We start from the raw sequence: 26,255 nt of genomic DNA on the forward strand, positions 1-26,255 counted from the left end.
CACGGCGGCCAAAGATGGGACATTACCCCGCTTCACGGACTGCTGGGACCCAGTCCTGGAAGATGAAAGAGCCTTCCCAGCTCTGACCTTCCAGCCACGACAGGCGAGACTTACCCTACCACCTTAGAAGCAGTTGGAAGGGCCCGCAAGAAAGGAAGGACTCAGGGAAAAAGGTACAAAGTTGCCAGATCGACTGCATAAGGGGTGGGGGGATTGAGGGGAAACTATGGGGTTAAAAGTAATAATGTCACTGCACAAATGCGATAACTGTAAACTGCTACATCCAGATTTAAATAGTTGTTCACATTTTTTTTAAAAAAAATCAAAAAAGCCCATCAGCGTCCGTCTGATTGCCCTCAGCTACAGCAGGTTTATATGGAGTTTTGTCTCGAGCAGGGACCACAGCCCGCTCACTGTCACTTCGTTCTGATGAACGCCCCAGTCCTTAAGGAGGTGTCCGTAACCACAGTCATCTCTGTCACGACTGCCAAAAAGGCTCTACAGCAATCAAGTTCTCTTTGTGCATCCATCACAGGAGGTCCTGCACAACCCTGCTCAGGGCATGAAGCAAATCTGTCATGTCTGAGATCTGTGACCATTCAGACCTGACGGCCCACTGAAGAAACCTCATTCTCAAGTGGGCCTCTGGCACCAGGAAATTGCAGGTTGCCATGAGACCGAGCAACCACAAGTCCAGGGCATTTGGAATTTGGTGGCCATCTTTTGGATTTGTGGAGCCCTGTCCCTGTTATTCACCCGAGTGTGGCCACGCGCAACCTACATGACTGGCTACTGAAAGAATAAGGTACAGAGATTGGGATCTCCCTGAAGACGTTATGGAGATGTTGCCTTCGGACAGAAGACCGAGCAAGTCGTTGTCAAGCAAGTCGAGAGTAGTAATGACACTGACCTTTGCAGAACACCTGGGACTGACAAACCTGGTTAAGTATGATGTGGAGCACACTAATACTTATTAGTCAGGAATCCTCTAGAAATAATATAGGGGACCTCCCACTGCATTCTCCAATCCCGCAACATGAGCTAGTAAAAATGCTCTGCCTAAAGTCTGTAAAGAAAACAAACTAGCAGGGTATTTAGAAGGCATGCTGCATTTACCATGTGTGCCCAAACAATGTGTTAAAGGCATAATTTGCCGTATGAGCACATGCTTTAATTAGGGAATGTGAATGATATTAACTGTTAGCTAACCCTTTTGTCTGTTGTGACTACGGCTCCTACTTTACAAGGTTGTGCTTGCAATACATTGAACAGTGGGACACTGACTTTCTAAATATTCGCCACAATGTACTAGAAAGCAAACATAACATTATAAAATAAGCAAAAGATTCAACGTATTTGTTAACTGCTGTACCAATGCAATGTTCAAACTACCGACTGCTATGGTGATTCCATCACTTTCAAAAACAATCTTCTAGAATAATGCTTTAAAAGTCATAGAAACTACAGTATTCAGAGAAATGCATAAACAATGTTGGGCATATTCTGACCCAAATACTTTGTAAGGAAATGTTCAGTTAGTTGTTCAAATGTAATTATTGAAAACAGAAGCATACTTTTATGTGCTGTAGTTTTTACACTGACCAAAATCATATGCACTGAAATTAGAATTATAAAAACAGGGAAGACAACACTGAGCTTTCGTAGCCTTAATAGCGGCTTGTTCTTTTTCATTTACTTCTTTTATAGCTTTTGGTTTTTACTAACCCTGCATTTGTCTTTGGCATCGTTCCGTGCTTTAGCATATTCTCTTCAATTTCCATGATGGCTCTTAGATCTAACGCTGGAGGGCTGGCAGGGCTAAAGAAATCACACATTATTCAGAACCTGTACTTTCGCACAGAAACAATGTCTGCATTTCAATTTCATTCAATTGCCTACAATGAACAGGATTGTGAATAGTCACACAAATATATTTTACAGTGCACTAAATAAAGAGATTTAGAAAAGCATCTCAGAGCACAACATAAGCAATCCTTCAATCAAAACTGTAATACCCACTAACAGTAAATGTCTTGTTTAAACAGACATTAAAATAAGGTTACGATACATGTCGTTTTACGGTCAGAAATAGTACAAAGATACGATTGCACAAAATTAATCAACACAATTTATGCGCTGACAGACACGATTGAGAATGCACGCTAATATACTTCAGATTATGCATTTAAATATAACATGAGAATAGGCATCCTTGAAATATTTCATTTTTGCCTCAGGGGCACATTTTACTCTGAACATTGCAGAAGAATTTATGGACTCCAGTCACCAAACAGCCTTGGGTCAATCTACCCTTGATCCTTCAATGAAACACAACTGAACTTCATGCAAAAATAATTCATAAACTCTTCACTTCAAAAACACTGGACGTCATTCAACCAACATTTTAGCACCCATCTCCAAGAAATGTTTAAGCTAGGTTTCAGAAATGATATATGAAAGACATTTTATATTCTAAGGGAATAAGGTTGACCTTAAGGCCCTTTATTTGCACTATCCTTTTTTTCATTTTTTCTTATTAGAGTTGTTTCCGCCACATCCCTGCTTTACCATTCCAACCTGTCCCCAGTCCCAAATGCCTTATTTCCTGTTTTTAAAATGTTAGTCCCTTCATCTTTGCCCAATGTTTTTAACTTGGGTGTATTGCAACAGGTGCTATTCAGAAGAGGTTTTCACATATTACCTCCGCTGGCAAGTTCTAAATAACCACCCCCCTACATTATTCTAGAACCTCTTGATTCGGGATGCTCATGGTGGAAACGTTCTGATGGTGATTTTAGACTTGTACAAGGCATTCTAATCAGTATGCAATCACCGCATTCTTTCTGGTAGTGGGCAGATTGTTGTAGAATACCAAACATTGTTCTTCGCCGTTCTTTGGAAATGGGGCCGATCAAATTGCAGCCTGAAATAGATCTACTTATTTACTGAAAAATACAAGAAAAATGTACGTGCCCAGTGCAAGCATCGCATATTTTGTGTATGGTAAACCCCTTCAAAACAGTCTTGTGCGTGCTGATGTACGAATACGCTCCGATGTCAAAAAGAAAACAACCTTCTTGTACACATTGAAGATATTCCCAAAATGACAACACCAATAAATACCATACTGTGAAATTGTGACAAATTGTGACAAATTGTAAACTGCTCAATTTCTCCTTATTGAAGTGACTGCCACTTGGTCCCGTCCGGAAGCCGGGTTCGAAATAGGGGGATGAATTTATTTTTTTTTAATTTCTTTTTATTAGGTTTTTGCGGGAACATACAGTATATCAACAACGGAAGATTGAGGGAGGCACCCTCTCAAAATAGAAAACAAACAACATGTCCTGATACATCCCCAACTTATCCCACCCCCCAACCCTAAGATACGGGTGATGATGCATTTTGGTTACTAGTAATTGAGGCATGCTCCCGGTAAACAGTCACGGGTCGGGTGAGCCATCTCTGCGCCACATGTGCTATGATTGTCATTATGGCGCTCCTCGCCTCAGTTTCTGTGCTTGTCCCTCCCCCTACTGGAACACATTGTGGAATTGTAAGCATTCTGCTTCCACCTGAGCGCTGCTCTCCTGTAGCGCAGCAGAAATCTTTTCCATTAGGTTTATGTCTTTGGCCGTGGCCGACCATTCCTGTACGTTGGGAGGTGTTCACGTTTCCAGTGTCTGGACCTACGAGCCGTGCTGCCAGCAGAAGAAAGTGGGCCAAGGATGAAGGCGCCCCCAGGCTTCTGCTCGTTTTTTCAGCCTTTCAGCCCATACACAAGCAGAGGGTCCAGCGCGTATGCACCCCCCACCCCCCTGCATCCCTGATCCAGCCCAGGACCTCAGACCAGAAGAACTGAACCATGGGGCAGTCCAACCACATGCGCCAGTCATCCGCCCTGGTCCCACATCCGTGCTAGCAACGAAGATCCACTGCTGGGACCATTTTGGACAATCGGACGGGATCATATTGCCATCAGTGGAGTCATTTTATTGTATGCAGCTTATACTGGCATCAGATGGAGGTTTTAAAGGATCACCTGCACATTTCTTGCCAGAGACTATCACCCAGTTCAGTGCCCAGGTCCCTTTCCCAACGCGAACAGAGTGCCCCAGTGCCCACCTCTCTGGTTCCAACAATGCCCCATAGAGGCATGTGATATGGCCTTACATGTCCGTGTAGCCATCCAGTACCTTTTCCACTGGCTTAAGTTCCCTTTGAATGTGCTCCTTCCACTTGTCAGACATAAATACGCCCTTGAGTGTCAGGTATAGGAGGACGGACCAGTTCCCTATTCCCAGGGCTTCCTCGAGTTTTTGGATGCTTATAAATTCCCCATTTTGAACCAGTTGGCCCACCCTCGCCAGTCCCGCTTCGGACCAAGACTGGTAACATTCCACCTCTGGTATCTCATCCCTAACCGGTGGTGTCTCATCGGGGAGGGCCACATGGTGATCCTAGAGCCCCCCCTTCACCATTGCCATGACTTCCCAGTGTACCCCGAGAATCAGGTGTTCTCTAATACGTTTCAGAAGACTGTTCTTTGGGATCCAGAGCTACTCCCCTACCGTTGCCTGGAGCAGGTACTGGATCTCTAAAAAGAGCCACAGTTTGTCTGGGTCTGCCCTTAAGTGTGGGACAAACGTTCTAAGTTGTGCCGCCCTATAAAATGTTGTCATCCTACTCCACCCCCACCCCCCACCATGTCCTTGGGCAAAATGAGTGCGTCATAATTCACCCTGGGCTCCCATCCCTGCCAAAGAAATCGTATAACATGCTGCCTAGCTTCTTTCAGGTGTTCTACTAGTGCACGAATTGGGAGCATCTGGAACAGGTATAGAACCCTCTGGAGGAGGTTCATTTTTATTGCATTTAAATGGCCCATCCACGACAGCTGCCCCTTTCCCCATGTCACAATTTCTGAATATAGTCTTTCAAAGAGGTGGGTAGTTGGCCTGACAAAAGTCCTGGTCTGGGCGGACTATGTTAACCCCCAAATATTTCAACCAATCCAACTGGATCTGCAATCCCAGGGGGACGAGCTCCCCTACATTCCTTGCTGTGTCTGGGGAGAATGGGAAGATCACCGACTTGCTCCTGTTTACCCTGAACCCCGAGTACCTTCCATATTCCTCACTCACCTCTAGGGCCGCTGGTACCGACTGGGTGGGATGCCTCAGAGGGAGCATTACGTCATCCACATAAAGACTCAGCTTAAATTCCCTGTTCCCCAACCTCGGGCCGTGGTTCTCAACTCAGGTATCCAGCCAGGATTTCCATGGTCAGTACAAAGAGCAGGGGCGACAGTGGGCACCCCTGCCTTGTGCCCCTCTGTAGGGGGAAAGACCGGGATAGACACCCATTGACTGCGACTCTGGCTGAGGGGCCTTCGTATAGAGCCTGGATGCCCCACTGAAACCCCTCCCCAAAACCAAATGTCCCAAGTACACTGTTGAGGAAGTCCCAATCCACCCGATCAAAGGCCTTCGCCGCATCGACGGCCACCAGTACTGGGTTTCCCCCCCTCCCCCGCTGCTGTCCTAATGAGGTGAAGGGTCTTGCAGAGGGTATCTGCCCCCTGTCTCCCTCGGATGAACCCCTCCTGGTCAGGGTAAACAAGGTTTGGCATTCCAGTCCTCCTCTGCTGCGGCTGATTCGCTTCTTTCGGGGCAGCAGCCAGCTTGTGGTGGTGGGGGGCTCTCTCCTGCGACTGAGCACCACTTCTACTGGGTGCTTCGGGCATCAAGAGGCCTATCCCCCGTTGTGGTGAGAATCAAGTTCTTTAGGCCCAACGGGAGCTGACTGAGCTGCGATCTCACGCCTCCATTCAGGTAGGCGCCCCCTAGCGGTCTCCCCGGATGAATTCTTTTAACCCCTTCAATGAAAGCTTTAATTACTGGGATCTTCCACCACGACACACTTCGTCGGGACGTGGTATAGGCTGACAGCTAAGTGTACCTTTAGGGAATTAAAAACTAGACCCGAGTCCAGTAGGTGAGTCAGGTATAGTATAATATGAGTAGGAGAGCAGTCAATGTGATTGATGCTCTTGGAATTGAACCAAATGACAAAGCGTTTCCACTTACTGCAGTAGCAATGTCTGGTGTTAGGCTTTCTTGCTTCTCTAAGTATATCCATACATCTCTGAGGAAGTTGGAGATGCCCGAATTCTATGACCTCAGGAGCCAGGCCGCTAAGTTGAGAATCTGCGGGCATGGATGAAGCGTTACCCCCTTGTCCTGTGATAGCATGTTGTATGGGCAAGGTAGTTTCATCAGAGGGGAGAGTGACATCTCCGGATGGGAGAACCAGGGTTGGTGGGCCCACATCAGTGCCACCAACATCATGGTGACTGGTTCTTGTTGCATCTTGTGCACTATCTTGTTGACTAACGAAATCGGGGGGAAAAGCGTAAACAAATTTCCGTGACCATGTTATCCAGAGAACATTCCCCTTGGATCGGTTCTGAGGGTACTTGGATGCGTAATGTGGGCATTGAGAGTTCTCCAGATTTGTGAACAATTTAATCTCTGGGAAGCCCCATTCTGCGAAAACGTTGGAGACGATTTCTTCGTGTAGTCGCCATTCATACTCTATGGGTAGTGGGAAGTCCCTGCTGAGCAGGTCTGCAAGAAAATGGAGTTCCCCCGGAACGTGTTGAGACAGGTGGAACATCTTGCGTTTCAGAGTCCACTTCCAAATGTTCTGGGACAGTTTGGATAGCCCTGGAGAGAGTGATTGCCCCCTTGCTTGTTCAGGTAGTACACGGCTGTGGTGCTGTCCGTGAGGACCAGTTCTGTCTTTCCCTGCAACTGTGTCTGAAAAGCCCTCAGAACTTTGAACACAGCTAACAGCTCCAACAGGTTTATGTGGTTGGATGCTGCTGCTGGGGACTAAATGCTGTGCTCTGTCTGCTGAAGGAGGTGAGCTCCCCACCCACTGAGAAATGTATCCGTCGTGAGAGTGGCTTCTACTGCAGGGGTGTGTTAGGGAGAATTCTCATCTATGGCTAATTTCCCTCACCTAGTGAGCCCCCAGCAGCTTTGCTGGACTTCTGGAGTTTATTTTTTTCCACTTGGTAAGAGTGAGAGCTTTTCCCCCACTCTTACCTTCATTTTGCTATGTGTTTCTATCTGTTTTTGTGATTGTGGACTCTGAAGTACACCACTTCAGTAGCCCCCTTCTTTTTGTGTGTCACACAGCAACTTCAGTGCCGTAGCACAGGGTTGTCTTTGAGACTTCCCTCGACTCCATTTCTGAGGCGACTACCGTCCAACAGAAAAGGATAAAGTTACCATTAACTTTACTTAGTCAATCTACCACAGATCCAGTACACCCCATCTTCCATGGAGTACTGGAAATGGTTAATTCGTATCCCTTATCTGTACCTCCTAGAGCATTGTTTCGCTCTTTTAACATTTAGACTTGGCTGGTGTTAGGGAGAATTCTCTGTTTAGGCTGAATTTCCTAACCTAGTGAGTCCCCCAGCAGCTTTGCTGGATTTTTGGGGTTTATTTCTTTCTCCTGCCAAGAGTGAGACTCTTTTACCCTCATTCTTGGGCATGATTTGAGTGTGTTTCCTTGGATCTAGATGTGTTTAATGGGCTATGGGGTCTTTTACCCCATTGGGGCGTCATGTGTTTTTGTGATGTGTGTTACACAGCACCCTCAGTGCAGTAACACAGGGGTGGCATAGTGACCCCCAGTATAGACTCCATACCCTGGGACTGACTACTGTCTCCCAGGGCATGTAAAGTCACCATTGACTTTACTAGTCTTAAATTCTGAACAGAACCAGTACAAACCATCATATTGTGGACGTACTGGCTGGGGCAATTCAATTGCCCCGGGGTCTGTTAGTCGAGGGGGCACGTCTCCGTCCCCCCTGATCGAGTTTTGGCTGGTGGCAGTGGATACTACTTTTTATATTCAACTGCGAATATTTCTCTGTGGGATTTTCCCATTGTTCGAGGCTACTATATTTATTTAATTACGATAGCCTCGAACATACCGCCGGTTTATTTAATTAATATTAATTCTCCAGTTGGTATTTTTTGCCAAAACTCGGTTCTAAAATGGCGTTTGTGTTCTCTTCTGTGACTCCAACCCAAGTCGAGCCCTTTGTTCCACTTTTTGGCGGGCTTCTCCACAGAAGCCCTCCAAAGTGGTGCCACTCTGTCTGGGGTACTTAGGAGGGGGATTTAGGCACCCTGGAATGAGTTGCCTAGGCAACTCAAGTCGCACTCTGTCCTGATTGGCCTAAGTGGTGAGCCGGCCGGCTCACCACTTAGCATGTTTGAGTGACAGCTAGGCTGAGTGAATGGGGGTTTTCTGCATAAAATCAGGGCTTTGAGGACTGGAACTTCAGAAGTCGCCATAGGACCTAAGAATCACACGAGGGAGAAGCTGAGCCGACCTGCCACGACCGGTGGAGCCCTGCTGGACCGTCTCACCACTTTTCCCAACGACAGAGGAGATCTCCCGCCGGAGAGTCTTCTTCCTTTGACTGGTGGGGATAACCAGTTTCACCGTCTTTTCACCTTCCCGACGTATCTCGTGGCCGCCTTGCCTGTGCCAAGCACCCCAGCAACTGGGATACCACGTTTTACCACGACCGCGAATTAAAGGGTACTACCATTAACCGGAAAACTCTGCGGCTGGTTTCTTCCCTGGCAGTGCAACGACCTTCATCTTTCCTCCAAGTCGAGATCTTCTCTTCCCCTGGACGACGACGCGACTTGCACCCACTGCCAGGAACAACTGCCGCCGCTGGAGGATCCTTCCCACTTAAGGTACCGTGTCCTGCCTGGCTTCCCTTGCCACCAACTGTACGGGGTAGACTTAGCCCCTGGCTTTCGAACCTGGGTTAGCCTGGCACACCCTGGCTAAACTTTTCTGAGCCTCTCTAAACTCTTTCTGAACTCTCTGCAAGACTTTCTAAGCCTAGTGTAACTGTGTGATCTTGGGCGCATTTGTGCTCTGCTCTAAGAGTGGGCCCAGCCTTTGGACTTTGGCTCACCAGTGACTTTTGCTCTTCTGCCTTGCGAACAGTGTTCCCAAATCTTAGAGTGGTGTACCTTTCCATATTCTGTCTTTTTCCCTCCCTTTTTCACAAACTTATTGGAGTGCCATCTAGTTAAGCGCTCACCTGTGTATGAAAATAAGTGGTGTTTTACTAAGACTCATTTGATAAGGAATAAGGGTGTATATATTATAATAGTAACTGTGTTTAGAGTGTTTTACAATAAGAGTGCTGGAGTGTTTCAAACAGTGTGTTATTAAATAAATAATTATATACTTGGATACCAAAGCTCTGGTCAGTGTTTGCTTGTATTATTGTGTCTGAGTGCCTATTGTGTATACTTTGCATACTGTCTAACTCTTCGTGAGGAAAGTCTGACTGCTCAGCCACAGCTACCAGGTAAATCTGGGTGGTACAGACTGCTACCAAGTGGGTTTACTGCTAACACCGGTAGTCCTAAATCTTTTGCAGTGTTCCCTAAGGGAACTGCACAGGTTTCTACCTAACAGCTGGTGGCAGTGGTATCTACCCTAACTTTTCTACCGCGATTATATTAGATAAACGTGGTACTGCTCTTGGCTATTATATTAGCCTCGAACACAAACCCGCTTGACCAAATCGTCTTTCTTTTGGCTCTGGTTGGGTTTATTCACCATTTCTTTTTGTTAAAGTCCTTCGTGTGTTTTACTATGCGCGGCAAACTAGGTTCGCCTTCTTTGTTCACTGTCTTTTGGCAGGCTTCTGCTCCGAAGACCTCCTCAAGGCGCCTGGGTGTCTAGGTGGGCTGAATGTGAGGGAGGGGTGTAGTCACCCCCTGCACAGGGTCTCCTAGGAAACCCAAGTCGCACTTTGTCATGATTGACCAGGGTATTTGTCCGGGCTGGACAAACCCCCTGCTGGGTGATTGACAGCCAGGCTGTGGGAATGGGTTTTTTTTCGCATAAAAGGCAGGTCTCTTGGGCTAGAAGTCAGAGAGTCGCCACTGGAACTACAAGGAACCGAAGAGAAGTGGAGAGAACGACGGCTGCTGCAACTACCCCGTCCCGGAGAAGCGCTGCTGCAGTCCTGAGCTATCTGACCATCAACGACTTAGAGAAGATCCAGTCTGGAGTCTTCTTCCCTTGAGCTTGGTGGGGATAACCAGCTCATCCTTTACAGCTAGAGGATCCTTTTCCTTGGTCGAAAACGCTGCATGCTGCTGTAGTGGTCCGGATAGCCACCTGAAGAGCCTCTCCTGTTTTTAAGGAGTGCACCTTTTTCCTTGTCGCTGTTGCCGGCTTCATCCATGTGTGGTGCAGACCCCCTTCAGACGTCGTCCTTCACAACGAAGCTCCAGGAATCGTGGGTCTGTGGGAAACCAACAGGAACAACTGCCAGGGCACCAGCTACAGCATTGGAACAAGGTACTGTGTTCTGCTGAGGAAACTGGGTGAATCCCTTTTTCTTCATTTCCAAGGCTTGCCCTTGTCTTCCCTCCTTCTTATAACTTTTGCTTCCGAACATTGACAATATCGAAGTACTTTTGGCTACGATGAATCGTGAACTGTGTGACTGTGTGATCTTCGGCAACAGGCCCCGGTGTCCTTCGATCCTGGCTCCGGCACTTTGACTTTTGAACTCCCGTCTCTGAGTGTTTCTCGATTCTGTCTGCCTAACCAAACTATTGCCTGTGATTTTTGCCTCTAACTCCCTCTGGGTATCTCAGGTGCCAAGTGTGTTTTTGCCCCGGTAGCATTTCATGTCACGGATACACGTTTATTTAGTAGACCGAACTGTCAAAAAGTGATCGCAATTGTGTTTGCGGTAACATGTTTTGTGCCTAACACCGGTTCATTCAAACACAGGGTACTTACCTTGAGACATACTGTACAAAGTGAATTGGTTAGTTGTAGTATATTTAACGTGTGGTTTTTGTTTGAGTTTAATAGAAGTGTTGTGTTTATAACGAATGGTTTAAAAATAAATGTACTTATATTTTTTTCTACCTGAAACCTTGAGTCAGTGTTTGCTTGAGTCACGGTAATTGTGGTCCCTTTGTGTAATCTCTGCTACTGCTCATATACTCTTGAAATAAGCCTGGCTGCTCCGCCACTGCTACCACTCTGACATAGCGGTACAGGCTTGTCCCTAAGGTAAAACTTGTATTGCCACCTGTGTCTTAATTGTGTGTAGTGGTCCCTAAGGGCACTGCACAGGATTCTGCCTAACAGGGTGGTGAAAGTTTTCCCCTTCAAGAGGTTTTCCCTCGACCACTACTGCTGAGAGAGAACGAGGGCTGGCAAGACCACCACTAGATCGCCCCATTGTCCGCTAGCCTGACACCACTGACTGTTGAGCCACTCTTGCAGGGTGTGCATATGCAAACGTGCGTGAGGGACCAAATAAATGCAGGATGCCATCATCCCTAACAGTCGCATGGCCTTGCGTACCGTCATCTCTCGACTGGCCACATACTGAGGGATCTGAAAAAACATGTTGTGCACCCTCTCGTTGGAGGGGAGGACAAAGCTGTCTTCTATCCAAATTAGGGCACCCAGAAACTGTTCGACTTGGCTGGATTTCTTCTCGTTTATGGAGAATCCCAGACTGAAGAGGTCTATCGTCCTTTGGGTGGTGTTTGACAGGCATGTTCCGTAAGAGTCCCCTGTTATGAGCCAGTCGTCGAGGTAAGGATAAACTGGGATGGATTGCCTGTGCAGTTGAGCTGCCGCAACTGCCAGCACCTTTGTAAATACTCTTGGGGCTGAGGCAATGCCAAAGGGCAAGACCTTGAACTGATAGTACTTGTTCTCTATCATGAACCTTAGGTATTGCCTGTGTGCTGGCAACATTGAAATATGAAAGTATGCATCTTTCATATCCAATGTTGCCATGTAATCCCCCTGTGTTAGTAGAGGGATTACTTCTTGCCGCGTTATCATTCAAAACTTTTGTGATTTGACAAATCTGTTTGTTGGGCGCAAGTCTAGCACAGTGCGCATGGTGAGATCCTTTTTGGGTACAAGGAAGTATACTGAAATACCCTTGTTTACCTTTAGAACTGGAACAACTTCGATCGCAGCCTTTTCTTGCAGGATCTCAACCTTTTGCATCAGGATCTTCAGGTGTTGACGCCTGGACTTTGGTGGTCTGAATCGAGGTGGCCGGCTGAACTCCATGCGATAACCGTGGGCGACGGTCTTGAGCACCAACTGGTTTGTGGTAATCCCCTTCCATGCGTGTAAGAATGGTGTTATACATCCCCTGACCGGGGAGGCATGGAAGGGGACACAGATCTGCAAGTCATTTCTGATTGGAGGCCGGGGTGCCCCAGCGAGATCGTCTGTGATAAGGTGGCTCGGCAACGCAGCCCCCTCCGCCGTTGCCCCCTTAGAGGACTTCAGGACCATCGCGGAACTGCGAGACGGCCGGATTGCGCAACCGGAGATTGGCCATCGGGAGCCAACTTCAAAATGTTCCTGCCCGAGGTTGGCGAGTGTCCAGACGCGGTCCAGACGAGGGGAAGTGGTGAGCTGATTGGGAGGGGTGCCCGCAGCCGAGCGGCACCGGCAGACGTGAGCCTAATGCGAGTTGGACCACACAACAAGCAATATTGTGTTGTGCGGGTCAGGGGAGGAATTGTAAATAGGGCGGTGGGTGGTTTTACATTCCTGTCTGGTGTGCCCCTGCTGGACATCTGCAGGGCTGCTACGTGGAGGTCGATGCACACCTTCACAAGATTCTACTGCATCGATCGGGACTCCAGGGAGGAGTCCAGGGTCGGCCAAGCAGTGCTGTGCAACCTGTTCGCTTAAGGTGAGCCTGGTGAGGAGGTAGGAGATGCTTAATGTTGAGTTGTTGTATTGCTTAATGTTGACCCTGTTGCCACCTCCCGTGGTCGTGCATGTGTATACTGCTATGTATTCTTTTATTCATGAGCATGTGAATCCATACCAGACCCCATGCTGGAGAAGGAACAAGTTACTTACCTGTAACTGTTGTTCTCCAGCATGGGTCTGGCATGGATTCACATGCAAACCCTCCCACCTACCCCTCTGCGGCTCTTCACTTGGTCATACTGCCACTTGGCGTGCTACCAAATCTGAGGATGGCTGCCAGAGGCGTGGCTTAGGGAGAGGGCAGTCATTGGTTGGGGGCAGTATGACCCAGAGATCAGTGATTGGTTACTACTAAGAAAGACAGATCAGAAACAAAACTGATACTGATTTTTTCGTTACCGAGGATTCCCAGCCTGACGACAGGGAATATTCATGAGCATGTGAATCCATGACAGACCCCATGCTGGAGAAATAGATGCTGAAGTGATTAAGAGGATTTTAACACACATTTTTTCCTTCCTACTGACCGCGGAGAATCGGAAGTCCCCAACTAGGGGCTAGGTAACAGTGGTACATATGTTTAAAAATGTCATCATACTATGGGATAGGGACCCACCATGGATACCACATGTTGGCAACACCACTCCAATACATTTGTAAAATACTGCCAACATACAGAGATAAGATAGTAAAGTATAGTGTAGAATGGACTAAAGGCACAGATGAAAGAATAAGAATCGCTTGACCGCCTAAGGGTAGTTTTTGCAAGGAAACTCAACATTCACAGCTAGCGTACTTACATAACACATACAAGGGGAAGAAGCTGGCAAATCATCTACACATTTTTCAGCTTTGGAGGATGCTTCAGGGGTACGGCCCAGGGATGATGAGCGTGCAAGAAGTAAACGAAGAAAAGGAGGGAGTGGGGTGCACTCCACCTCAGGCCCCTCCCAGCTGTGTTGCAGACAAGGCTGAGGAGAGCGAGGAAGAGACAGAAGGTCTATACCCGATTAGAGAATTAAAGGAAGCAGGCAAGCCCTGAGAGTTGACAGCAGCAGAGGGATATTCAAACCCTTCATACAACCCTCCACCATATGCATCAGGAGAGCACTACCGAAACACAACACTTAAAGAGCACACGGTAGGTATGGAAGGGACACAGATGAATGATGACGGCATAAGGAAAGCACCGATTGAGTTAGTAGGAATAGGGCCAGACATATGGATAGCAGCACAGGTGCTTTTAAAGCTACAGGGTACAACCACGGGAAAAGAGGAGGGGGCGATGAAGGCAATAGAAAGGGTGGAAACAGAACAGGCGCAGAGGGAGGAAGAGTTAAGTAACAGAGAAGACGGGAACTCAACAAAGGAGGAAGAAGCAAGATTGGAAGCGAAGATAGCCTACCTAAAGAGAACACAGAGCATACTCACTAAGCAGCTTGAACTAAAGGAACTAGAGAGGCAGGTGCAGGTGGGGAGGGAAAGTGGAGAGAGGATGGAACTTGAGCAGCAAGGAAAAGAAGAAAGGGAGCGGGAGGAGGCACTCAGACGGGGTATTACAGAAAGGGCAGCGCATATGGAACAGCGGGAGAGTAGGAGTAGGGAAGAAGAAAGGGAAGAGGGTGACAGGGAAATGACACTGGAAGAAAAAGATCATATCAGAAAGTGCACGTAAGTACGAAGAGGGCCGGATAATAGACAGCATACTAGCGAGGGATAGTGGAGAAGAGAGTACGAGGGATAGGGACGCGAAGGCCCTGAGCGAGGTGAGTGACGCCATAATGAGGGAACTACGCAGGGTCAGGGCGGACGTGGAAAATCAGGATGAACGGCCAGGTGAACGAGCGCGAAAAGAAAATGACAGGGTTATGAGGAGTAAGTCGAGTACACTCAGTAGTGAAGTGGTGACAGCACCCCAGATAGGGGCGGATGCTGTAGATGCAGGTAAGTGCGTGGACATAGATTTGGAAACGGTAACAGTACGATGCCCACGCCCAAAGCTCACATTCTCAGGGGGGTTCTGCAGCGACGAGGATGAGGAAGAAACATGCGGAGGACTGGGCAATGAAAACGGAGAGGGGCTCAGCAAACTCTACATCACACGTACAGGCATGTGGTCGTAATGGAAATGCAGAACACAAGAGGGGATAACAGCAGAACAGGAAGGTACAAGTACGCGGAGAGAGGATACACTACAGACAGTAACATCATCAGCAACATACACACCATATGTCAATAGGCTCAGAGATCTCCCGGGGCGCAAAAGGGAGGGGCCGGCGATAGCGCACAACAAGGGCCATTCATGCCAACGCGGGGAACACAGGGGAACAGGAGACACGCCTCATGCACACAATGTCATAGACCTCTTTGACGAATTGTCGGCTATGGAGGACGACACGGAAGACATACAGACAACACAGCATAAGCGCACACCAGAGGAAATTGCCCTTATTGGAAAGGGGTGGGACAAGGCCACAATATGTACCCTGGAAGCATGCAGACAAGGAGAACATTAAGTGCAGACTGCCCTCCTTGAGCGGAGGGGCAGAGAAATTGATATACGAAATGGAAACATTGACAGCAGGGCACAGGCTAGCAATTGGTGACGTGAAGGGGCTCTTGATTTCAATTTTGGGCGATGCTGCAGATGACATTTGGAAGAGGACAGGGTTCCCTGGGGTGACAATCAGCAACACATCGCACAACGGGTCACCATTTGCAAACTGTAGACACGCAGTATGGCAGGCATTAAGGGTACAGTACCCCGACATCAGATATAGGGGCGATTACGTCCCACAAAATGCGTGAGAATGAGGATCCTGTTAATTGCATCCAAGAAATTCAGGAGAAGTGGCGCCTGGAAACGCGGGAGCCGTGGGACAAAACACTAACTATCTTTTATCATATACTGATACAGGGGCTCCCAGAACCCGTGCAGAGACAACTGAAAAACTTGGTGGGAATGGAAGCGAAGGCGTGGCCAGAGATCCAACTAACTATAGTGCACCATTGTAGACTATGGCAAGAGAAGATGAAACAGAAAGAGGAAGACAGGAAGGCAGATGAGGCAAAATTGGTTCAGAACAAACGATCAAAATACGCCCTAGAGAGCGCTCATAACAAGCCCCGCCCCACCGGCGCAAACACTCGCACAGCAACAACCAACCATACAGCAACCACAAGTACTGCCTATGCCCCAACAATTACCACCCCTGCAAAAATATGCACAACCCATGGAGGGAGGATACATGACATTGGTCAATGGCTACACAAACAACTATAGGGGGAAGAGAGGGTTTTAACAGGGGGAGAGGATTTGGACCATCAGCACACCACCCGGGGGCGGGTTCCGAGGATACTCCCAATACGGACAGCAGGGGTACATGGAGGGCACGGGGGGAGGGGGGTTCATGGCAGGCACGGGAGCCACCCACATGTTGGACATACAGCGTGGTAGGACATGTAGCGCGCACGTGCAGGTCAAGACCAGCACAACCAGGATGGGGTGAACAGGGACAACAGGGCCACCAAGAGGGACCAAACAATTATTACCAACAAGAAGCCCAGCAGACGGGCAAGGCGCAGATGGGACAGCAATCTACTGTGCCACAGCCACAACAGCAACCGCACATGATGCCCAACACGCAACAGATGCCACACCAACCTGATCAACAACAGGCACAACAGCAAATGATAACAGCACAACAACATGTCCACACAGTGCAACAACTAACACAATTACAAGACGAGTCACAACAACACATGGACACCACAGTACCGAGGACGCGAAAGGGGGGAGTAACGATCATGGGACACAACCCCTACACAGGTAACGGACAATCATTATACCCCCAATAGGACAGCCCACAGACTTCCTTGTTGTGTCCGATCCTGTCAGTAACACCTAACCCTGCGAAGGAACCATGCATAAAGGTGGTGATAGGTGACAAGACCTTCTCCTTCCTAGTTGACACAGGGGCCACTAGATCCTGCATCAGGGAGGGAAAGTTCAAATTGTCAGGCAATGCCATGCACACTCAAGTATTTTCTGGGGCTCGAGGGGTGGTTCCATTTACTGATAATATCTCCTTATCTGTCGGAGATCACAACCTATCTCTGCCATTGTTATATTTAAAACAAGCACCAGTGAATATACTCAGGCGTGACATCATGAGCAGATTGAACATGACCATCTCCTTGACTGACAAAGGCATAAAATGCTCCACACCAGGCATACAAATGCTCACGGCAAGACAGATACTTGAGGCGTATTGTGGCAAGACAGTCCCAAGAGCAGAGCCAGTGGACCCCGCAGTCTTCCGATATGGAACAGACATGGCAATAGCGTGGCTGCCAGGCACAGCAGATAAAGTGTGGAGGAGACCAGCCGGCTATCTATTCAGACCAGAGACACCCACAGGTGAAGGGGCAATAATATCAGTGGATATCGAAGGAATAGTGGCTAGGGAAGACTGGATCGCTGTTCACGCTCAGGATGAAGAGGGTAAGGCATGGAGAGCAGTGATAGCACTGGCGGAAGGGTATAGGTTAACGCAGGTGTCAGACGAGGAACTGTTCTCAGACGAGAAAGGAGATGGCGAGATGGTGTTTGAAATGATGTATGGTTAAAAGTAACATAGGTAGCACAGAAAATGGCAATGGCACTAGAGGCACCCCTCCCAGCACCACCTGATTTTTGCTAGGAAGATTTGGCTACTGTACCTCCCTCACTATGGATGTCTAGTCCCTATGATGTAGGTTGCATAAAAACCATTGGTGGTGTGAAAATAAAACTAAAAAAGGGAGCAATACTGCCCAGAGTCAGACAATACCCACTGTCAAAAGAAACTGATGAAGGGATTTATGAGACAATAAGTGCCCTAATAGAGAGGGGTATAATGGTACCATCAGAGTCACAATGCAATACTGCGGTGTACCCTATGCGCAAGGCCAAGGGAGGGTCTTGGCGTTTCATACAAGATTTGAGACCCCCTCAACCACATTGTAGAGGAAGAGTACCCGGTGGCAGCTAACCCGGCCACAATATTGTGCGGGATACCAGCAGAAGCATCACAATTCACTGTTATTGACCTCAAGAATGCATTCTTTTCAATACCACTACATCCAGAATCACAAGATCTGACAAGTTTCACATACCACAACACAAAATGGAAACACACCAGGTTACCCCAGGGATACTGCGAGTCACCGTCCATTTTCAACAGAGTTATACAGATGGACCTGGGGAATGTGCAGCTTGAAATTTAAAGCACAGCGTTGCAATATGTAGATGACATTCTCATCTGCAGCACCACTGAAGAAGAGTTCAGGAGGGACTCTGAGAATGCTCACAGTGCTGGCTGAGAAAGGATACAAGGTTGACAAAGCAAAAATGCAATACTGCCAGGAACAGTTTCTATACATAGGTCAGATCATATCTCAAAAGGGGTGAAACATCGCACCACAAAGAGCACAAACAATAATGAATACACCACAGCCACAAACGGTGCAGGAGTTATAGCAATTTTTAGGCCTGTGCAATTATTGCAGAGCATGGGTATTTGACTACAGCACATACATAGGACCCCTACTGACAGCCGTCAGCGAAGCGCAAAGAGGGGGGAGAAAGTTGGGGTGGACAAAAGAAATGACTGATGCATTCAATGAATGAAAGGAGGCCATATCAACAGCACCAGTCCGACGTACTCCCAATTCCAAACGAGAATTCTACATCTTTTCGCATTGCGATGGTGCAGTAATGAAAGCAGTGCTTACCCAAAAAAACAAGCATGGGACACAAGCCTCTTGCATTTTACAGCGGGCACCTAGACCCAGTAATGATGGGACACTTCCCATTCGAACAGAACCTGGCTGCTGCAGCGTTCCCAGTAGAAAAGTCATCCTCCATAACGATGGGATGCCTTACAACACTGTATGCGGAGCACGCCCTCTTTGCAATCCTGCAAAAGCCAAAAAGTACACTCACTACACAAAGGGCGACAGGACATGAGAAAATAGTGAGATGCAACAATGTTAATCCAGCACATTTCATAGAGTAAGTAACAGAGTGAACATGCTCATGATTGTACATATGCCATGGAGTACTACGCATCCACTCGTAAGGTAGAGGAAGACGACCGAGAAGGAAGTGATGTCTTGTACATTGATGGGTCCTCAACAATTGATCAAAGTGATGGCATAAGAAGGACAGGTGCAGCCGTAGTGTGATTAAGCGAGGACTGGACGAGCGAGCCAGTGAAATGCGTCAAATTACCCTCACAATATTCAGCATAAGCAGCAGAACTAGTGGCCCTCTTACTGGCTCTAGAAGAAAGTAATGGCAAAAGAGTAACAATATATTCTGACAGTGCCTACGTCACGTCAAAAGTACACTCAGGATTAAAGGAATGGTTCGGTCAAAAAATGTTATTGTCCCTACGGGTCGGCCATGTGTTTTTAAGCCTAAGTGGCTCAATTTTAGAAAATTTCCTATGGACCTTACCCGAGTTTTCGTCCATTAAACACACACGAAATCAGGCACCAGGGCGCTGCCATTTTGTGATAATCCTATCACTTGCCCCATCTCCCTGGCTGACCTGCTTTTGCGGCACTAAATGATATCCCCCGTCTCTGAGCCCGTCATCAGCAGGCGCGTACCGCCCATTTCACAACGCCAAAGCATGTCTCATGTCGCGCTTCAGATAATGACGTGTCTCCATGGAAATGGCAAGACGCCTCTTTCCTCAATAAGTATAAACAGACCGTTTCACAACACACAGCAGCAAATTTTCGATTCCATTCCTCTCTCTGTGTTACTTTGAGTATTCTGTGACTCGTTGCTGTGCTCTGGTCAGCTACCTTTGCCGCTTGTAGCCCGTGGGAACACCTGTACCATTGCTATAAATTATTTTAGTTTATTTACCACACAATGGCTACAATAATGCCCTAAATGTACGAGCCCGAGTATACCGAGGAGGAACTACTGGAAAGGGAAACACGCGTAAACGATGGGGCTTCGGACGGCAGTTGGCAGGACGAATCAACGGATGAAGACACTGGACCTAGTCGCATGGATGGTGTTTCCACCTGGTGCACATGCAATCGGTGCGAGCTAATGCCAACCGAGTAGGAGAACAACTGCTGCTGTGAAAACTCGGGATACGTGGCATACATTTCGGAAGGCGAGCCACGACCGCAATGCATCACCGAGCTGCCAGACTTCAGGGCAGCCTGCCTCACACGGTCCGTGTTGAGGATAATGATGGTGCTTATGCAAGAACTTCGCGCAACTGTTCGTCCTCGTAATCCGAGTAACGAGTAGGTATAATCTGCTTGTGATGCCACTACTATTTCATGGTCGTCTCCTATATCCAAAATCACATCTACATATCATTGTAACGCATGCAAGTCGTTCAATAGTGTGCAGTGTCTAGATAGCATTTGTCCGAGCAGAATGCCATTAGTTACAAGAATTGTCATTGACAACAAACGTTTAATCAACTTATCTTGGTCATTTAAAAACAGTTTGTATCATTATTTTTCACAGGTGGTACCGGCTAGTGGCCTATCGTTCCTTTACATGGTGGCTTCACGGGAGGCTTGGACACCGCGTTTGAAGAGTAATACCCGCCTGTGCCGCTCGTGCCATAAGAGAAACTTTCCCGAGTGACAACGGTCAGTACAGGGGATTTTCCCTCGCTGTGCTGCAACCTGACCTGTACAATGTGTAAAGTTTTGTATTTTTGTGCCATCAAAAAAAGAAACAAAATAAAACACCACATATATTTTAACAACGGTTGTTTCGATTATTTAAATGAATCAAGTGTGTCTCCATTCAGCAGTCTTCCTGTGCCTTGTCTGCTTGCCCACCGGCCCATCCATCCATCCACCCCCCTCCCCTATCAAAGGCGAAGTATAACTATATAAAGTATAAAAAAGTGGTTAGTTTAACAAAAACAGAAGTCCATAACAACAAGTCCAGTGGATGCGCGCTGCCATGGGGGGCTGTCAGGGGCGCAAACGGCCAAGGTGCCAAACAGCATGTACACTTCAAAAGGTATCCCACGCCAAGGGCCCATCGCTCACATGGCCTCCTCAGACTCCGTGTCTCCAGGCAGGGCTCCCACTTGAAGCAGGCCCCCCCCATGCAATCCACATATATGTGTCTCCATTCAGCAGTCTTCCTGTGCCTTATCTGCACGCCCCAGGCCCATCCATCCCACCCCCCTCCATCAAAGGCGGTTCACGCCAGTGGATGCGCACTGCCATGGGGGGCTGTCAAGGGCGCGAACGGCCAAGGTGCCAAACAGCATGTACACTTCAAAAGGTATCCCACGCCCAGGGCCCATCGCTCACATGGCCTCCTCAGACCCCGTGTGTCCGGCCAGGACCCCCCCTCACGCTGGCTGGCCCCCAGCAAACCACATAATACCACGACATACACACGTTATTCATTCACAAACACACCCCTGTTTGTAATACATTATAAACCACTTGATATGTCTCATGAGAACATCTTTGTGCTTTGCAAGTCAACTCCTGAACGTGCAACCTGAGAACCACTGAGATCTATGTTAACCTGCTCGTCGTCATGCTATCTGTGAACTTCTGTGACCGCTTCGAGCAAACTCGTCAGTGTGCTACCTGTGGCCATCTACCTGTTCTCCTGCAACATACTGCTCTGCTTGCTGAATCCAACAGTTTGTTGGTCAAGGTAAGGTCATGTATCCTAGTCATATTTCGCTGATTTTTAAATTTCTATTTGCGAGTAGAGTACTCAATAGTGCTATGTTCATTGGTCTCATTGATATTGACTTTCCATTGTTATGCTATCAATAGATCTATTTATTTTCATCTGTGTCAATTGTCATCGAATTGCATCCTTCGGGATCCAGTCTATAATGTAAGCATGTTTCCTTCTCATGCAAGACAGAACATCCAAGGGACGAGTCACATGTTCAGATTTTAGTCACATCATTGGTAAATTTCTGCTATTTATGCAAATACTAAGCCGCAAATGATGAACTGGTATAGTTCCTGCGACCAAAACAAACCCTGCATTGAACATTGTATGGTTCATTTACTTTTGTATCACATTTTTATTCATCAAGATTGTATAATAATGTTGATATTTACTTTTCAGAATTTTCAACAATACTTGCCTGTTCGATTAGCGGTTGCCCTTCGAAAATCCATGCTAAATTTGAAGGCACTACAATGCATGCATTCCCGAAAACTGTTGATCGAATAAGGGAATGGGTCAGGCATTGCGGACATCCACTGGATGAGCTGGAAAGTAGAGTCCAACAAGTCTTAGAGGACAAGAGGGCTGATCGATACCGCATCTGCAGCCGGCACTTTTCCTCGAACATGTACACAACATCTTGGGTAACAAAGAAGAATAAACGGCGAACGACACGAAAATTGCTCGCGAACGCTATGTGTTGTGTCCCTTGTAATACTTTCGACATTGATAGGAGTGTATAGCTTTTTGAATAATTACATTTATCAATATATTCTTTTTCGATTTCATAACCCACAAACAAAATCTATATATGGGCACAGGGAACTGTGCTATATTGCGCATTGACTATCCCTTGAATCTGAAGCAAGAACATTCTACATCCGTGACATGCTCGCAGTTATCAACTACTTCTAGCGCGTATCAGGCAATCTTACTTGGCTATTGCGCTACAGACTTGTTTTATGCATGTTAAGTATCTTTATTGTATCGTGTAATTATTTTACTGAATGTTTGGTTAGTGCTTTCTAATTGATATACACCTTAGTTATCGTCCACTGGTGTTTTTTTTCAGTTATGATTAGTGTTATCCATAGTAATGCAAGTACTGTCTTTCAGGGAGATGCTGAAGCGTCCACCACATTGACAACATCCCTAGATGTTCTTCAGCAGAACAAGGTATGGATACTGACAGCTCCATCAAACTAGATCATCAGAGCTGGAATACTTGTCATTTGATTGTTCTACACAATGTTTCATTCGTGGTTAGCCATCGATATGTACCTGTGCGGTCGACCCCAAGTGTGTGTTATGTTTTCAATATTGTAATCCTTACTAATGCAAGTACTATGTTTCAGGCAGTTGATGGAGCGTCAACCCCTGCACTTTATGCGGAGCCTGACATTCAAGTAATTCCAGGGGAAGTGGAAGAGGGACCTTGCGTATACAAATCGGCGCAACAGCTTTCGGAAGTGCGCACTACATTTACAACATCCCTACATATTCTTCGGCAGCACGAGGTATGGATACTGACAGCTCCATCGAGTGTCATCATATAACGTGATTCCATTTGCTATACTTTCTTCCCTATTAACGCATTGTACTGTGTTTCAGGGAGACAACAGAGCTTCCACTACAATAACAACATCCCATTTAGATGATGCAGATGTAAATAAATCGGAGAAATAAGTCGATGAAATCTGATCATATTTAGATATTCCTTGATTCTTTTAGATAATGCATCATTTATGGTTATCTCTTTATATGTACCTGTAACGCTCACCTGATTCTCGCAGAGGCGCCGGTCTTGACTGGGCGACTACCGTATCTTCAAAGGTGATGTGTAGCACCCGGTTGGCTCTTTGGGCTGGACCTCTGTGCACTGTATGCCTGACGTGTAGAGTAAGATGTCTGCAGATAGAAAATATGGGGTTAATGAACTGGGGTTATTGGGGTGTCCCTATCTCTTTCCTCTTCTCCTCTCCTGTAGACCCCCAAAGGTTAACGCTCTCACCTTAGGTAAGTGAATGCTGAGCTCTCCATCTGCCTCGGGGCAGGGTGCTGTAACCAGTTTTTTCACTGGATAGGTAGCGCAGGCCTCTTGACTTCAGAGGACTGCTGTCCGTCGTTTACTGCACGAACGGTAAGTTTCGAGTCATTCCAATGTCTTTAAAGTCTTTAGTAATGATGTCTCTTGTTTTGCAGGGTTCCGGCGATGGCGGATGACGGGCTGAAGTGAGTTGAAGATGGAGCCCGTGTGATGAATAGAAGCGCCTGGAAGCACGTAAGTAAGCGGTTGTTGCCTGCTTCACTATGCGCTCTAACGGTCTTTTTATTTTGCAGGTACGAGTTCGGAGCAGCTGCAGGGTGCCGGAATACCCACTGGATTAGATGTGGAAAGGAGTAATGGCACGTGAGTATTAAAGTTCCCCAATGTCTTTAAACGCACCTTGTTTTGTCTTTCAGATGCCGGAATGCAGTGTGAAGACCTCCGGAGCGCACGAAGAGTAGGTAAGCCTTTGCCTTTCAGATGCCGGAATGCTAACCTGTTCTTTCTTGTCTTTATAGGTGTTGCTGAAGACTGGATTCAGGATGGTAGCCTTTGCCTATCAGATGCCGGAATGCTAACCTGTTCTTTCTTGTCTTTATAGGTGTTGCTGAAGACTGGATTCAGGATGGTAAGCCTTTTTCCTTAGGCCCTGGACCGGATGCAGAAGACACGATGAGCGTTCTGCTGCAGAGGTTGCAGAATAACGCAAAGCAAGATTCATCCACCGGGTGTGGTTTAAATAGCCTCCTGTAGTGCTTAGATGTCTCCTTCCACAGCCACGCCTAAGTAAGAAAAGAGTTCCTGGTAAGAAAAGAGTTCCTGCCTTCCAGAAGAGTTCCAGTGTTCTGAATCTAGGGAGTGGCTCCAGCCCCACCCAACAGGAAAAGTAGTTCCAAACAGAAGAGGATCAGAGGCTCAACGGGCAGGCAAGTAAGCAGCATGGTCTGCTGAAGGTAAGTCCACCCAAGCATTATGAGCCCGGCGCTTCCAGCGCTGGGACTGGGCATATTTATGAGCCTGGTGCCACTGGCGCCAGGACTGGGTCCAAAAGGTCCCAATTGGGACTGGTTGGCACTCGGAACCTGGGTTATGGATCTGCTTCCAAGGGAGTTGGGAAAACCCTGACCTTTTGGAAGCAGAGATCATGACAGTACCCCCCCTCAAGGCCCCTCCCAAACCGGGCTTCTCCGGGGGTTTTGGCTTGTAAGGAAATGTTCGGTGAAATCTTTTGATTAGGCGAGGAGCGTGGACATATTCAGCAGGTTCCCAGGATCTCTCTTGGGGGCCGTAGCCTTTCCAGTCAATTAGGTAGAATAGTTTAGATTTGGAGATCTTGGAGTCCAGAATGCTTTTGACTTCGAACTCGAGTTCTCCATCCACCAGGATAGGTTTTGGAGATTTGGTTAGTCGGGTTTGAGGTTGCACGGGTTTTAATAGAGAGACGTGGAAGACCGGATGTATCTTCATGTGCGGGGGCAAGTCCAACTTGACCGCTACTGGGTTTACTATGGTAGTGATGGAATAGGGACCAAGGTATCTTGGGTTGAATGTGCGAGGCCCTTTTAGAGATAGATATTTGGTGGATAACCAGACTTGATCCCCTACTTGATAGTGAGGGGCTTCCTTCCGATGTTGATCTGCTCCTTTCTTGTATTGTTCTTTAGCCCTTTGAAGGTGAGAAACAGCTTCCTTAAAGGCTTGGGTGATTGTAGAATGCAGGTAGTCTACTGCTGGTGTTTCAAGATCTTGGAGGGGATCCAACTCCGAGGTTCGAGGGTGACTGCCGTACAAAAGAAAAAACGGGGTTTTCCCAGTTCCCGAATGGACAGAGTTATTGTAGGCATACTCGGCTATCCAAAGGATATCTTTCCAAGTTTTTTCAGTTTGTTGCAGCATGCAGCGTAAATACTGTTCCAGAGTTTGATTGGTCCTCTCGGTTTGTCCGTCGGTCTGAGGGTGGTGACTGGTCGATAATCTCACATCAATTTGAGCCGACCGACAGCAACTTCGCCAAAAATGAGAAATAAATTGACTACCTCGATCCGAAATTAGAACCGAAGGAAAACCGTGCAGTCGGACGATGTTTTCGAGAAATTCTCGGGCCAGAGTTGCTGCTGTTGGCAAGCCTTTGAGCGGAATGAAATGCGCCATCTTGGAGAATAAGTCCACGATTACTAGAATCGTATTGTATCCGGAGCATGGAGGTAGATCGGTGATGAAGTCCATAGAAAGCGTATGCCAAGGGCGAGGTGGGATGTCAATAGGGCGTAAGAGGCCTGCTGGTCTTTCCTTTTGACTCTTGTTTTGGGCGCATACTCCACAGGACATTATAAAGTCTCTGATATCTTTTTTCCAAGACGGCCACCAGAAGTAGCGCTTGATCTTTTCTGAGGTCTTGGCTATACCGGGATGACCTTCCATTAAAGAGTCGTGATAACAAGAGATTACTTTTTTCTGTAAATCTGTGCTGGGTAGGTATAATCGTTCTTGGAAATACAATAAGTTGTCCTTTACTGCAAAGTCCTTTCCCTGCAGATGCCAATTCTGTATATCTGCTGGAGTTACAAGTTGCCTGGCTTTATCCTTAACTTCCTCTATGGATTCTGTGGCGATTACACCCAG

The 26,255-nt window shown here is 47.3% G+C and overlaps 1 protein-coding gene across 1 annotated transcript in view; it reads right to left on the reverse strand.

Annotated features, from left to right (window-relative positions):
* IBTK (inhibitor of Bruton tyrosine kinase) overlaps positions 1 to 26,255 on the reverse strand; it is a 1,971,965-nt gene that overhangs the window by 342,935 nt on the left and 1,602,775 nt on the right. The window contains exon 24 of the mRNA XM_069606314.1: positions 1,726 to 1,818. Within this exon, the coding sequence (XP_069462415.1) occupies positions 1,726 to 1,818 (93 nt within the window). The remainder of the gene's footprint in view (positions 1 to 1,725; positions 1,819 to 26,255) is intronic.

The sequence above is a fragment of the Ambystoma mexicanum genome, chromosome 4p (assembly GCF_040938575.1).
Source record: "Ambystoma mexicanum isolate Mex_15411 chromosome 4p, UKY_AmexF1_1, whole genome shotgun sequence".
Lineage (NCBI taxonomy): Eukaryota > Metazoa > Chordata > Amphibia > Caudata > Ambystomatidae > Ambystoma > Ambystoma mexicanum.